Genomic DNA, 13174 nt, shown 5'->3' with positions numbered 1-13174 from the left:
TCTCGAACAAAAAACAATTAAGTTTTGTTTTTGTACCTGATTAAATAGGTTTAATAAAACAAAAATGTATATGTTTATTTAATTTATTTGAACGAACTGAATATTTGAACGAAAATGAATATACATACTTTATATGCACACAAGAAACATATGAATACAAAAGATACCGAAAAAGGTGCCACAAAAGGCCATAATTAATCAGATTCGTCCATACTACTATTTTCACTGTCGTCACTGCTATCATCACATACATTAATAATTATATGTTCGTTTTCTATAATATTATCTATTTTCACATCTCTTTCATAATCTTCCCTTATTAATTTAACAGTTCTATTCACAACCTTTTCCCAGTCTCCTTTAGTCACATGTTCACAAGCTTCTTCTAATAATTTTAGCATTTTTTTTGTGGTAAATGGGGGTTCTGTATTGTGTCTTGCAGCATATCCCTTAATTTGAGCCCACACCAACTCAATCGCATTATACTCACAATGGTAAGGCGGTAACCGTATAACTCTGTGCCCATGTTCTAATGCTATTTCGTCAATGACGTATCGGATCTTGGTTGGTTTGTTTTCTTTTAAAAGACGTACTAATTCCGCTTTTAACATATTCATGTTTGCATCTACGCCATTTTTACGAAGCCATGCGACGATATCAGCTTTCTTTTGGGATTGGGCAGGTGGCTTGTCAATTTGCATCGAGTGGTATGGGGCGTTGTCCATAATTATAATAGATGGTTCAGGGAGGCTACACAACATTGAGGTAAACCATTCAGTAAACTTTTCTCCATTCATGTCTTCATGATAGTCTCCAGTGGTTTTTGACGCAAAAGCCATGAGAGAACCTTCGACAAACCCGTTGATGGTTCCGGCGTGACAAATTATAAGTCGCGATCCTTTTCCTACAGGAACTTTGGAAGTAGATGCTGCTGTGTCATCGTTCCAAGAACGGCCTACAGTATGGTTAGCATTAAGCCATGTTTCATCCAAGAACACAACATTTTGCCAATTTTTGATTTCTTTCACTTGCCGTAAAAAGTATACCTTGCCATCGCTATATCAAATCTTTCCATCAATATTTTGCGTTTGTTACATTTTTTGTATCGAAATCCAATGGTCTTCAAAATCTTCGTTAAAGAACTTTCCCCACCGAAGAATAATCCAGCTTCCTTCAGTGAATGCACCAACTTTTTTCTTGTTGGATACTCCTTCTGTAAATAGTAGCCGTAAACATGTCTTCGGATAGCATCGGCATCAAAGCTATCGATGCCTACGACTGGTTTTGCTCGTTTTCTCTTTTTTGGTGTGTGAAGTTTATTTTCTTCTGTGCCAGTCTCGCCATATTTTTTTTTAGTTATCCGTCTAACAGTTCGTTGTCCAATATTAAGCGCATCAGCTACGCGTTCAACCACTGACGTTATAGGTAAAATTGGCCCTCCATTTTGAGCTTCACGATCGAAATAGTTACGAAGGCGTATTAGGAACTCACGTGTCTGACTATTTAGAACAGTTCTCTGCGTACGTTCGGTCATATCGACGAAATCCACAACAAAGGGCTTGAACAGAGTCCAAATTAACGAGCAAGGGTCAACAGTAATGCAGTATCAATATTTGAAATCCAAAGCCAGGTCAAAACTATATCACAATCGCATTGCACTGACAGTTTATACTTTTCGAAGCAACGTCAATTCGAAACTGCTTTGTTTTGCATTGAGCATTGACGCGAGTTTGCCGGAGGTAGTAGTTGTGCTAGCCAGCGATCCTATGTGACGATCGTATTAGATTCCATTTTTAAAAATTTATTGATATTTTTTTGCGATTTCAGAGGTTTGTCCACATAGTGAAAATTGTTCATATTCACAAGTACATTCACCCCTTAAATGGTGCAAACTGATTTTTCTACACTTGTATACATTTAAGAAATCAATTTAATAAATAAATTTTGAGTCCTAAACCTAAAACTACATTCGATAAAATTTATGAATCTCTGCACATCACTATCGTCAATAAAGTAATACAATTATTTCCTTCAAAGTCGTTATCAATTAATACGGAACTTCATGAGCGGACAAACGTCAAACCGGCCATCATAGCGTGCCGCTAGTATAATAAACATTTATCTAATAAAAACATCACTAGTAGGAGTGTGAACCTCTAATAGGTTCTATTATCTTAGGCGTGGTCGAGAAAGTGACGGGAAAACGTCGTGATTTGACATAGGTACATTTTGTCAAACTTACGCATAAACTTTTTGAAAAGTTACATTAGCCCTATGTGTAACTTGTTAAATATGTGTTGATCAGCGTTGATCTATCATGTTTTAATATGCAAATGTCAAATCACGATGTTTGTCCGTATTGTAAACTAGACTAATTTGTTAAAGTAATCCGCTAAAGGAGCTGTGAATTTTCCGGTATTCATATTTTATAAAATCTAACATAACATCATCTGCAAATATTTAATACCTACTTAATTCTCGATATATGAAAATGACTACTTACCTACCTACAATACCTACTGGATGAAAATGTTTTCCATTCCAATTGGAATTACCAGATGTTTATTACTTACCCACTCGATTCTCGATGATATGAGAAGGACTACCTTTACTGGAAGAAAATGTTTTCCATTCCAATTGGAATTAGGTTTTCATCAGTTATCAGTTTTATTTAGTCAGTTCTTATTATCAGTTCAAAAATTAATACAGGTAGGTGAATCGAATCTAAAATCTTAAACAGTACCTACCTACTATACTAGTAGGCAGGGAAGTTAAGGAGCATCAGTATATTCTACCTCCGATATACCTTTCTACCTAACTTCCGATTTAAAATCGGAACCGAATGTGCAAAATCAATCGGAAGGTCCGACTTTTCGAAATCGGAATCGGACCTCTAGTAGGAATATAGGAAAAAATAAGATGTCACAGACTAACAAACTATGGCTTTCTTTTATTACTTTATTTTGATGTAAGTATTTATACCATAGATATTGTCAACGCTTCTTATTAAGTTGACAGTGCGTTCGCGGCCTATCGGAACTATCATGTAGATTATGCCTAAAATTAGTCTATGGTCAGAATTGTACCTATATTAGAACTGTCAAAATAAACCGTTACATACACACACTCTCCGCTGAAGTGCGTTGTTTCATTGTTCCTTCTCCGAACCTAAAAATTAGAGGATCTGCCTATCGGGTCTTCGGTGTTAGTTCAAATAACTAACATAGTGGCGACCGTAAACTGGACACCTGGGAAGGAAGAAGCCAAGCCATCCAGCGAGAGAATCATCGTCGTTGACGCCAGCCGGGACGCCAATCGTTTCGCAGCATCAGGTTCAACGCAAATCATCGTCGTTGACGCCAGCCGGGACGCCAATCGTTTCGCAGCATCAGGCTCATCTCAAATCACCATCGTTGTAGCCAGCCGGGACGCCAATCGGACCGCAGCATCAGGCACAACGCAAGCAACCATCGTTGACGCCAGCCGGGACGCCAATCGTACCGCAGCATCAGGCTCAACTCAAGAAGACGTCTGAAGCCATCGCCGGGACGCTGATCGGACCCGCAGCATTTGGGCTCAGACAGAGGGAGCACTTTTCTACGCCGGCAACAACGAGGCCGGACCAATATTTCAGATAAGTGTCCTATCCCACATAAAACACAACACATTCATCCAAACATCCATAAATCCATTTCACAGCTACCTTATGCATACATCCATTGCTCCATAATCATCCGTACTTCACGCACTATTCAAAGGGCCATACCACTTTGCACAATCAATCACAAAATTCAAAATTTGCACGTTATTCGTCACTTCATCCGTTACGCATTAGCCGTACCTACCTACTCATTACTTCATATTATCATAAGTCATACGATTTTTAACTGGCGTGTACACTTATTGGAGCGGCGCGGACGACTGGAAACCGGTTCATGTTCATCGGTTAGACGACAACTTCAAGCGACGTGCATAGGTAACGTACCTAGTCATAGATAGATATACGTTTTACTTATTATTTTGCAGCGATCTTGCGGCTACCGATAACAAACCAGTTTTTGTTCACCTACAGCTGTTATAATAACGCTTCAATATGTCTCTGAAAGAATTAATTATTAAACGCAGCAGCGTGAAAGGGCGCGTTACTAAATTTAAAAACTATATTTCTAAGATTAATAAGCTTTCAGTGTTAGATTCATTGGAATTAGGCGAATTAAAACTTAAATTAGGTAAAATTGAGTGCTTAGCTACTGAGTTTAGTGACGTGCAAGGTCAGATTGAATCTTTAAGCGGGGATACATTAGATGCCGAACTAGATATTCGCGAGGAGATCGAAAATGAATTAGACAGCGTGACTTCGTTAGCTCAAGACATTCTGTCGCGTAATTCGAAGGTTCCGTGCTTTGAAGACGCGCACAGTAGTTCTTCAGGGCAAGAACTAGGCGTCTCACAAGGCATTGGGTTCAAATTACCTCTAATTCAAATCTCGAAATTTGACGGAACAGTTTTTAAATGGTTAGAATTTCGAGATACTTTCCGGTCTCTCATTCATGATAACGAGCACATACTACCTATCTATAAGTTTCATTATTTAAACTCGTATTTAGAGGGAGATGCCGCGCGTGTTATATCCAATCTCGAAGTTTGTGCATTGAACTACAAGAAGGCTTGGAGTTTATTATGTGAACGTTATGATAACAAGAGGCAGCTAATTAGCAATCACCTCAACGCCTTATTCAATATCGAAACTCTGTCCCGCGAATCGGAACAGTCATTGCGTTCATTAGTAGATAATGTAAATAAAAATCTACGTGCGTTAGCGAGTCTTGGCCAGCCCGTTGATAAGTGGGATAGTTTAATAATACATATGGTTAGTTCTAAATTAGACAGCCATACTAGTATGAAATGGGAGGAGCATCGAAACTCGTTGAGTGATATGCCAACGTTAGATGAATTTCATAAGTTTTTAAAGGAGCGTGCAGATGTTTTGGAATCATTTAATCAAAATAAAACTCAAAACAAACGTGTTTCGTCTAATGCCGCGCCAATCGCGAGCAATAGTAATAACTATAACAAAAATACAAGACAAAATAAATCTTTTTCGTATGCTGTTCAATCGGGATACAATAATGCAGATAGAAATCGCGCTCGCTGTGTAGTTTGCAAGCTTGACCATGCAATCTACAACTGTCCTTCATTCTTAGCCAAAACCCCTGAACTCCGGATAGCCGAGGCTCAGAAGCTGAAGCTATGTCTGAACTGCTTAAGGTCAAACCATCGAACTCGTCAATGCTTTTCGAGTCGTTGTAGGGAGTGCAGAAAACCACATTCTACCCTGCTTCACAAGCCCACAGAGGAGCCCTCTGCACCCACAGTTCAGAATTCCGTCGATGAACTTAGTGTGAACCTAGCTAGGCAGGCAACTTCTCACGTCATGTTATCCACCGTGATGGTAGAAGTTCTGAACCCTCTAAACTCCAAGACTGAAGTCATTCGCGCGCTTCTAGACTGTGGAAGCCAGTCTAGCTTTTTGACAAAGCGCGTCAAGGAAAAATTAAATTTAGAGGCGATACCCACTAATCTCACCGTCGTAGGTATAGGTAACAATTCAAATAATCATGTTACTGAGAGGTGTTTGGTTAGGTTTAACTCATTGCAAGGCGACTATCATGCAAGTTTGTCTTGTTTTATTATGCCAGAATTAACGGCGAATATTCCAAAAATAAATATAGATTACAAGCTATTTAGTCTCCCCGAGAACATTCAACTCGCGGACCCTAATTTTTGCAGCCCTGCGCCTGTAGATGCGCTTTTAGGGGCCGACCTATTCTGGGATGTAATAGGTAACACCGTCAAATCATTCGGTGACGGAAAACCATATCTGTGTAACTCACGATTTGGGTGGGTTATTTCCGGTCCTATTTCATTAAATTGTGACCCCAAACAAATTAATTGCAATTTTTCATCAAGCGAGTCGTTCGATGATCGCTTAGATAATCAAATAGCCAAATTTTGGGACCCCCAAAAAATATTATTAAGTAATAGCGAGAAGGGTTGTGAGCAGAATTTTAAGACTCACACTACTCGCCTAAAATCAGGTCGATTTCGTGTTAAATATACTTCTCAAAGATCCACCCGCAACCTTGAGAAATGCATTAATTTAAAATCGATCGACGCGTTAGGTAGTTCGAGCGTTCATTTATCGTACTCGAAGTCGTGGGTAGCTCCGGCCGGGAGGCCTATGACGATTCCACAACTAGCGTTATCCGCGGCGCAGCTCGCCGCTAGTCGTCACGTACCTACAAATCTGAAACCGGCAGAATGTTTCTCTGTTAACGTAGCTACTGCTAAAGGAATAACTCAATTTTTAAATTCCAATCCCGTCATTTCTGACTTTGCAGTTGACGAACAAATAAAATTTTCTTTTATGTCTTTATATTCAAGAGAAATTGGAGAGGTTGGGATCAATTCCGCCAAAAACATTCTCATTAAAAGATATTTGGCTCATAATAATTTGGCTTTCGAGGAATTAATTACTCTATATTCGCAAGTGGAGGCTAAACTGAATAGTCGCCCCTTATATCTCATGACTTCCTCTCCTAACTATCTGTTCCCTCGTTCCCCAGGACACTACCTGATTGGACGGCCTCTGACTGCGCTGCCGTCGACGAATGTCGAAGACTTCAGTTCCAGCAGCCTCGACCGTAACTCGGGGCTCGAGAAGATACGCCAGCAGTTCTGGCGTGGCTGGCAAAGAATCAGCGAACTTCAACAGCGCACTACGTGGCACACGAAACGAGAAAGGCTGAGCGTGGGAGATCTCATGCTTCTGCAAGAAGATAACTTCGCACCCCTCAAGTGGCGCCTCAGCTGGATTACCGCTCTGTACCAAGGAGCTGACGGAATCTCCAGAGTCGCCGATATCCAAACCGCGAGAGGAGTGGTGCGCAGGGCTATGACTAGCATTTGCCCCTTGCTTCTCCAGACGAATTTGTTTTCTCTTAAACGACGTTTAAGAGGGGGGGAATTTATGTCAACGCTTCTTATTAAGTTGACAGTGCGTTCGCGGCCTATCGGAACTATCATGTAGATTATGCCTAAAATTAGTCTATGGTCAGAATTGTACCTATATAAGAAATGTCAAAATAAACCGTTACATACACACACTCTCCGCTGAAGTGCGTTGTTTCATTGTTCCTTCTCCGAACCTAAAAATTAGAGGATCTGCCTATCGGGTCTTCGGTGTTAGTTCAAATAACTAACAGATATAATATATACAATTATAAATTACAATTTATCTTTGAAAATAATCTTAAAAAAAACCGGCCGAATTGAGAACCACCTCCTTTTTGGAAGTCGGTTAAAAAGCACTGTCCTATGAAATAGTATCATTCGGTAAATTTCACATGAAAACTTTGCTACGCATTTTTATGCGTAGATCGGTCGTAAAAACAAAACAAGGCGACGTAAACATTGAGATACAAAACACTCAAATACGTAATTATACGATGAAATAGTTGGAAAAGATAGAAATAAAACGCTCACCGTCTGCGACAAATGCAGCCACTAACAAAACAGGCACAAAAATAGATAACTTTGCCATTTTATAAAAATGTGGACACTTGTTTCGATTCAAAAATAACACACGATACGCGCGGTCGTTCCAACTCGGTCGCGGCTAGCGAATGAGAATGCCCACAGAATGCCGAACGAGAAACGACCCAACGTGAAACGTCAATGGAATATGGATGTGACACGGGATTGGACGAACAAGTTTCTATCTGCGACTTCTGCGAGCACTGACCTCCTCTACCTGAATATTCTACGCTGGACTTGCGATTTTGAACTTGATTTTTGCGCATCTACCAGCAGTGAGCTTGATGATGAGACATCACGAAGACCATTTGACCTAAAGTGACAATAATAATTCCCGGTACGCTCGGTGGGGTGATTCGGATCGACATAAAAAAAATAACTGTAATTTTGTATCGCACTCGTCTTCCAGCTTATAACGCATATTTATCTCCTCACATACTCCTCACGCGAAAAACTTTTTGTGTCAAATTTCATGTCCAAAGTACTATTTTACTATTTAAGGTTCACCGTACTTTTGACATGACAGTTGACCCATAGAGTTAAAATGGCGCCTGAAGAGTCCTTTTGTACGGACTACATTTGTATCGATTTCAGACTGTCTAGTAAATGACGGGCGGGGAGTTTTGGCGCGAAAATTAATAAGTAAGTACGTTCAGCGCAAGTTCAAAGTAAAATACTTAAACTAATTAGGTATGAACTGTGTGCAGTTTGTGGTAACATAGAGTTGAATGGAACTAAGCATTTCCATCTGCAAGATATTTCGTTACCCCCAATACTTATGAACCATACTAATACCACGGTTTTATATAGATTTACATAGATCGTAAAACTGTACTAATACTCTGCGCTTGTACCACCACTCACCAGGCACCAGCAACGAAAATTTTCAGGTTTTATTTTTAACTAGCGATTTGCCCTGGCTTCGCACGGGTAGTTTATTACAATTTTCGTAGGGATCCCTAGTTTTTTTAAATAAAATATATAATAATAAAATAGCTTTCTGCTGGTGAAAGAATTTTTAAAATCTGTTTAGTAGTTCCAGAGATTATCCCCTACAAACAAACTTACATACTTTGCCCCTTTATAATAACACCAGCTGATACCCGCGACTTCGTCCGCGTAGATTTAGGTTTTTAAAAATCCCGTGGGTACTCTTTGACTTTCCGGTCTAAAAGTAGCCTATGTCACTCTCCAGGTCTTTAACTATTTATATCTATACTAATACAGATTGTAAACCGCCAGAAGTAAAATCTTACGGATTTATTTCGTAGTGCCGGCTTACAGCCACAGATCGCAGATGATTCGTTTTTTGAGAAATAAAACTCAAGACATGTAGGAAATCATTTAATTTTCTATACATAAAGCAACAATCTATGAGACTCTTTAGAATTGAAAACTAGAACTAAAAATCAGTCGTGTCTGCAGATGCCTAATTCAGTTGTCACATAATATGCATTTCGATAAAATTATTTCTATGAAACAGATTGCACTTTCCAACCCATAAAATACATAAAAGCATTGATTGATCTTTTGACGGGGCTATAAAAGCATGGTCTTTTACTACTTATGTAAAACGGCAATTTTGTATCGTTATTGGTATCATATCAGTCCTCTGTACAAAACTTGCATTGAAATAGATAAAACCCCGATGCACGTGCTGCTAGAGTGCATGGGTGTGGTCGACCAACGCGAGCGTTAGCTACTTGAGATCCACAGCCTCGCTTCGAGTAGCCTTTGGCAATCCGTAATCTAGGCAGTCTACTTGGCTTCTGGAGCGAGCTTGGATGGCTGGAGTGAGGACCCGTGCGGCACTTCACGCACAATAGACGGGGACGTTTAAGTGAGGAATCTGCCCAGATAGAAGAAAGAAGGAAACGGTAAGTTGTTGTAAGTACTTGCCCATGACCGTTTGACGAGTTGTAACTTAAAATTCAAAGGTACTGAATATTATGTGCTTGGAAATAATCTGCGAGCCATAATAGAACCGTAGGTACATTCGAGAATTCAAGGCAATCGTGTTAAGTTGCCGTGTCGTCAGAGTATCATTAAGTAATTTTAACGCGCAGTTTATCTTATGGTACTACTCCACTATCGGGATTCGGCAAATGATTCGTGATATCGTGTGTGGACTGTGGATGGCGTCAATCGTATCGTTCTGCACATTCGCGCTAACCCGAATGTATAAGAGTGGATAAGGTTGTATGAAAACTCCGAGGGAATTCTTTCTTTTTCCACCAACCTTTATATACACCACAGGGAGGACTACCTATTCGGTGTCACAAAATGTCGCGTCTGCCAGCCGACTAATTTGCCAAACTTGTTTAAAAAAAATCGCCAAACAGTATCCCGAGTAGTGGCAACTGGCCAGTTGATTTTCTGAATACTAAACTATCGTATGCCTGAACTCGTTATTTACTGATAGTGGAACCGTAACATAAGTGTTGCCCCATTATAATATACTAAGGTACGTAGTACTATTATAATATATTCTGTGACTAAGGTAAGAACAAAATCTAAGTTGACATTATTGATAAAATGAGGACATTTTTTATCACATTAGTATTATTGTTTCTAAGAATGTTATTATGACTCATTGAAAATCATAATTCATGACGATTACATACAATTCGTCACTTATTATTTTCATTAAAAATTTTGCCGTATCGTTAAAAAACTTTGATCAATCAATTGCTATTTAAAACTGTTTTCTTACCAAGACTTGATATCCTGAGAAAAGATCCTGAAATTTTAGTTTCATGGTGCTAATAGGTACGTAATGAATATCTAGTACCCATACCTATAGTCTATAACTTATTTTAAAGATCACTATTTTAAAAATCCTTAAAATGAAATTCAGCGCGAGTCTAGAATTTAGTAAGTCGTGCTTTTGAGAAAATTCATTTTTATTTTGTCTGCTATATACTTAAATATAGGCACTATTTATACATACTACCGATTCTTATTTAGTAAACGATAGGCAGGTAAGTATTATATTCGAATTTAGAAATCAATCTCCCAAGACCTTTTCTTAACACGACCCAGCTTTAGGAGAGCGTGTATTTCGCAATCAATGGCGTAACCACCAAAGCGAAGAATGCCATGGTAACGTCAGTAACAGAGCGAGCTGAATTCGTATTACATCTGTCCCCTTCACACTCGGTACATAGCAGCAAAGTCACGATATCTGCGTGTGATGCATGAGCCTTCCTTATGTCAGCGCAGGTACCTCTTTCTGAAGCACATCCTCTTATGTACCAAGGCCTTTTCATATCTGAAAGAATGGAGAATATAATTGTTTCTGCTTTTTATTTTAAATTTCGGGATAGGCATTATGTTAATCATGCTAAAAAAGACGTCATGTCTTTTTTTTACGTCCGGGTTGGAGCGCGTCTGCCTACCATACTGATTTAGGATGAGCCTGGAATAAACGAGTTATTCAGTGCACTGAGTTATTCAAACAGATGAAGTCAAAAATTACTTTGGACAGTCCCGTCGAAAAAAATCTCCTTCGGAAAATCCTTCTACCCGACCAAAAAAGACTGGAGGTCAGATTTTTACTGGCACCAACAAACATTCTAATACTTATTTATGAAACGAAACTTCTTAACAGACATAATTTGGCATCTTGACCTGATTTCAAAAAGTGAAATAAAAGAGTGCACCTCATTGACTGGGCAACTCGCATTGGTGCCCGTATAAGTTAAGCGGGATAGAATCCAAGACTTTAGATTTTATATACAATTTGTAAGAATCTTCGCTTCTCTCAGTTGTCCCACGACACTTGACACTATTTGTAACAACTAACAACTTAATAATATAAGAGCCTTTAACAAAAATACTAGCAAAACTGAGAACTCACGTTTATATTGTTCCGCATAGACGACGCATTTGTTTCGCTTGTCGGGATCCAGAGTATAAGGACAAATTTTGGCAGTAATGTTGGAGCTGATTTGAGGACAATCTGTACACACGTAGCACTCTGTTAGGTGGATGGGGAAGGGGTTTGGAGGACTCGGTACTGGTCGAGGCTGGAGCAACGCGGTGGCGAAGGCTGAGGCGCTTGACTCGGAAGCAATTCTATGTTCAGGTTGATTTTCCTCGTGTGCATCTTCGGTCAATCGCAAATCCCCTTCATCCACATGTGGTGGGTCTGCAAAAGTTACTTGTTGATAATTAACGCGCTTTCGTGTCGGTCTGTTAATTTCTTTGTATGTCTTTTCGATACAAACTTTGCAATCGATTTTAAAGTAGCTTCTCGGTGAGCTAGAGGCTTGAAATTTTAAATTTAGGTCGGTGGAACTGGATGATAATGCAATTGCTGTTTTGATTTGATCACGTAGAGAAACTCCAAGCATAGCTCATAATATTATACAGACATAAACAGTACACAGACGAGTATAGTACTCCTGAGAGTTGAGACACATAATCCAGCTAGGTAGGTCCAATTTCGAGAAAGAGGTTAGCCGCCGAAGCCCACTCGGCCAGGCAGCGGAAAGCTTCAAGATGTCTTCTCTCGAAAATTTCTCAGTGCCTGTAGACCTAGACCTAAGTGTGTCTGTCCGCTAGCTTTTCACAGCCCAACAGTTTAACCGATTTTGATGAAATTTAGAACAGAGTTAACTTATATCCCGGGGAAGGACTTTATATTTTTTATTTTTTATCTCGGAAAATCAAAAATTTCCCACGGGATTTTTAAAAACCGAATCTTCCGTGACGAACGATGAAGTCGCCCGCGACTTCGTCCGCGGAAGTTTCTGTTCACCTAGTATTTAAAAAATGAAAACTTCTTACCTGATGCCACTAATTTGAGTAATCCAAAAAAGACACATCCTCCAACAACAAGCAACGCAACCTTCGTCATCTTGCCTTCCTCAAATGACGTTGAGCTGAAGGTCTGTTCTTATATATTTCCAGCGATAACTTATCATGGCAATCAAAGAATAGGATATGCTTAGTGGACCGACCAAGGTAGGCGTTGCGAACCGTGCGAATCGCTCAAGACCATACGACCATAGCAACCAAGTGCAACTCTTTTTTTCAAATAACAACTCGTAATTGAAAAAAATAATTAAAAAAAACACGACTGCCCTGCCGAAAAACGAGCTAAAAAGTTATTTTTCACATTTGGAAATGGCGCCATACAGCCATCTCACCGATTTTTTTTTTCAAAAAATTTTGCCAGTGTCACTCGAGATGGGGCGGTACAAAGAAGTTGGAAGTACTACTACGTATTCTTATAAAAACACTTGTCCTGTTTGACTGATCTATCAACGCACAGCCTAAGCCGCTGGTGTTAGAAACTTGAAATTTTGAAAGTTTAGACTACGAAAGAATTTTTAAACAATAGGCTGTATGAAAGTCCGTCATTTTTCAAGTCATACTCGTATTTATGAAAATTGGTGTTTGGGCTTTCGGTAAGAAATTAACTTTATTTTTATCATATTATTAGAAAATTCTTCACCAAGCGGGTCAAATAGGGGTTTAAAATTGGTATGAAAGTCCGTCATTTTTTTCAAGTTATATTCGAAAATTGGTAAGTTTTGTGCTTTTGGTTGAAAATGAAAAAATATGTTTCTAT

General features: G+C 39.2%; 2 protein-coding genes across 2 annotated transcripts in view; both read right to left on the bottom strand.

The window, feature by feature from the left end:
* The window catches only part of LOC117991050 (UPAR/Ly6 domain-containing protein twit-like), a 32750-nt gene extending 25040 nt beyond the window's left edge, over window positions 1-7710 (bottom strand). The window contains exon 1 of the mRNA XM_034978594.2: window positions 7546-7710. Within this exon, the coding sequence (XP_034834485.1) occupies window positions 7546-7603 (58 nt within the window). The 5' untranslated portion in view covers window positions 7604-7710. The remainder of the gene's footprint in view (window positions 1-7545) is intronic.
* Window positions 7711-8927: 1217 nt separating this feature from the next.
* Window positions 8928-12492, bottom strand: LOC117991048 (uncharacterized). The gene is made up of 3 exons (XM_034978592.2): window positions 12388-12492; window positions 11456-11746; window positions 8928-10867 (listed from the first exon to the last, which is right to left on the bottom strand). Exons 1-3 carry the CDS (start codon window positions 12455-12457, stop codon window positions 10641-10643), a joined length of 588 nt encoding a protein of 195 aa, XP_034834483.1. The 5' UTR covers window positions 12458-12492; the 3' UTR covers window positions 8928-10640.
* Between the last annotated feature and the right edge of the window lie 682 nt (window positions 12493-13174).

This window comes from Maniola hyperantus, chromosome 19 (genome assembly GCF_902806685.2).
Source record: "Maniola hyperantus chromosome 19, iAphHyp1.2, whole genome shotgun sequence".
In the NCBI taxonomy this organism is placed as follows: domain Eukaryota; kingdom Metazoa; phylum Arthropoda; class Insecta; order Lepidoptera; family Nymphalidae; genus Maniola; species Maniola hyperantus.
The sequence above is the reverse complement of the archived record's forward strand: the minus strand, read 5'-3'. Positions and strand labels throughout refer to the sequence as shown.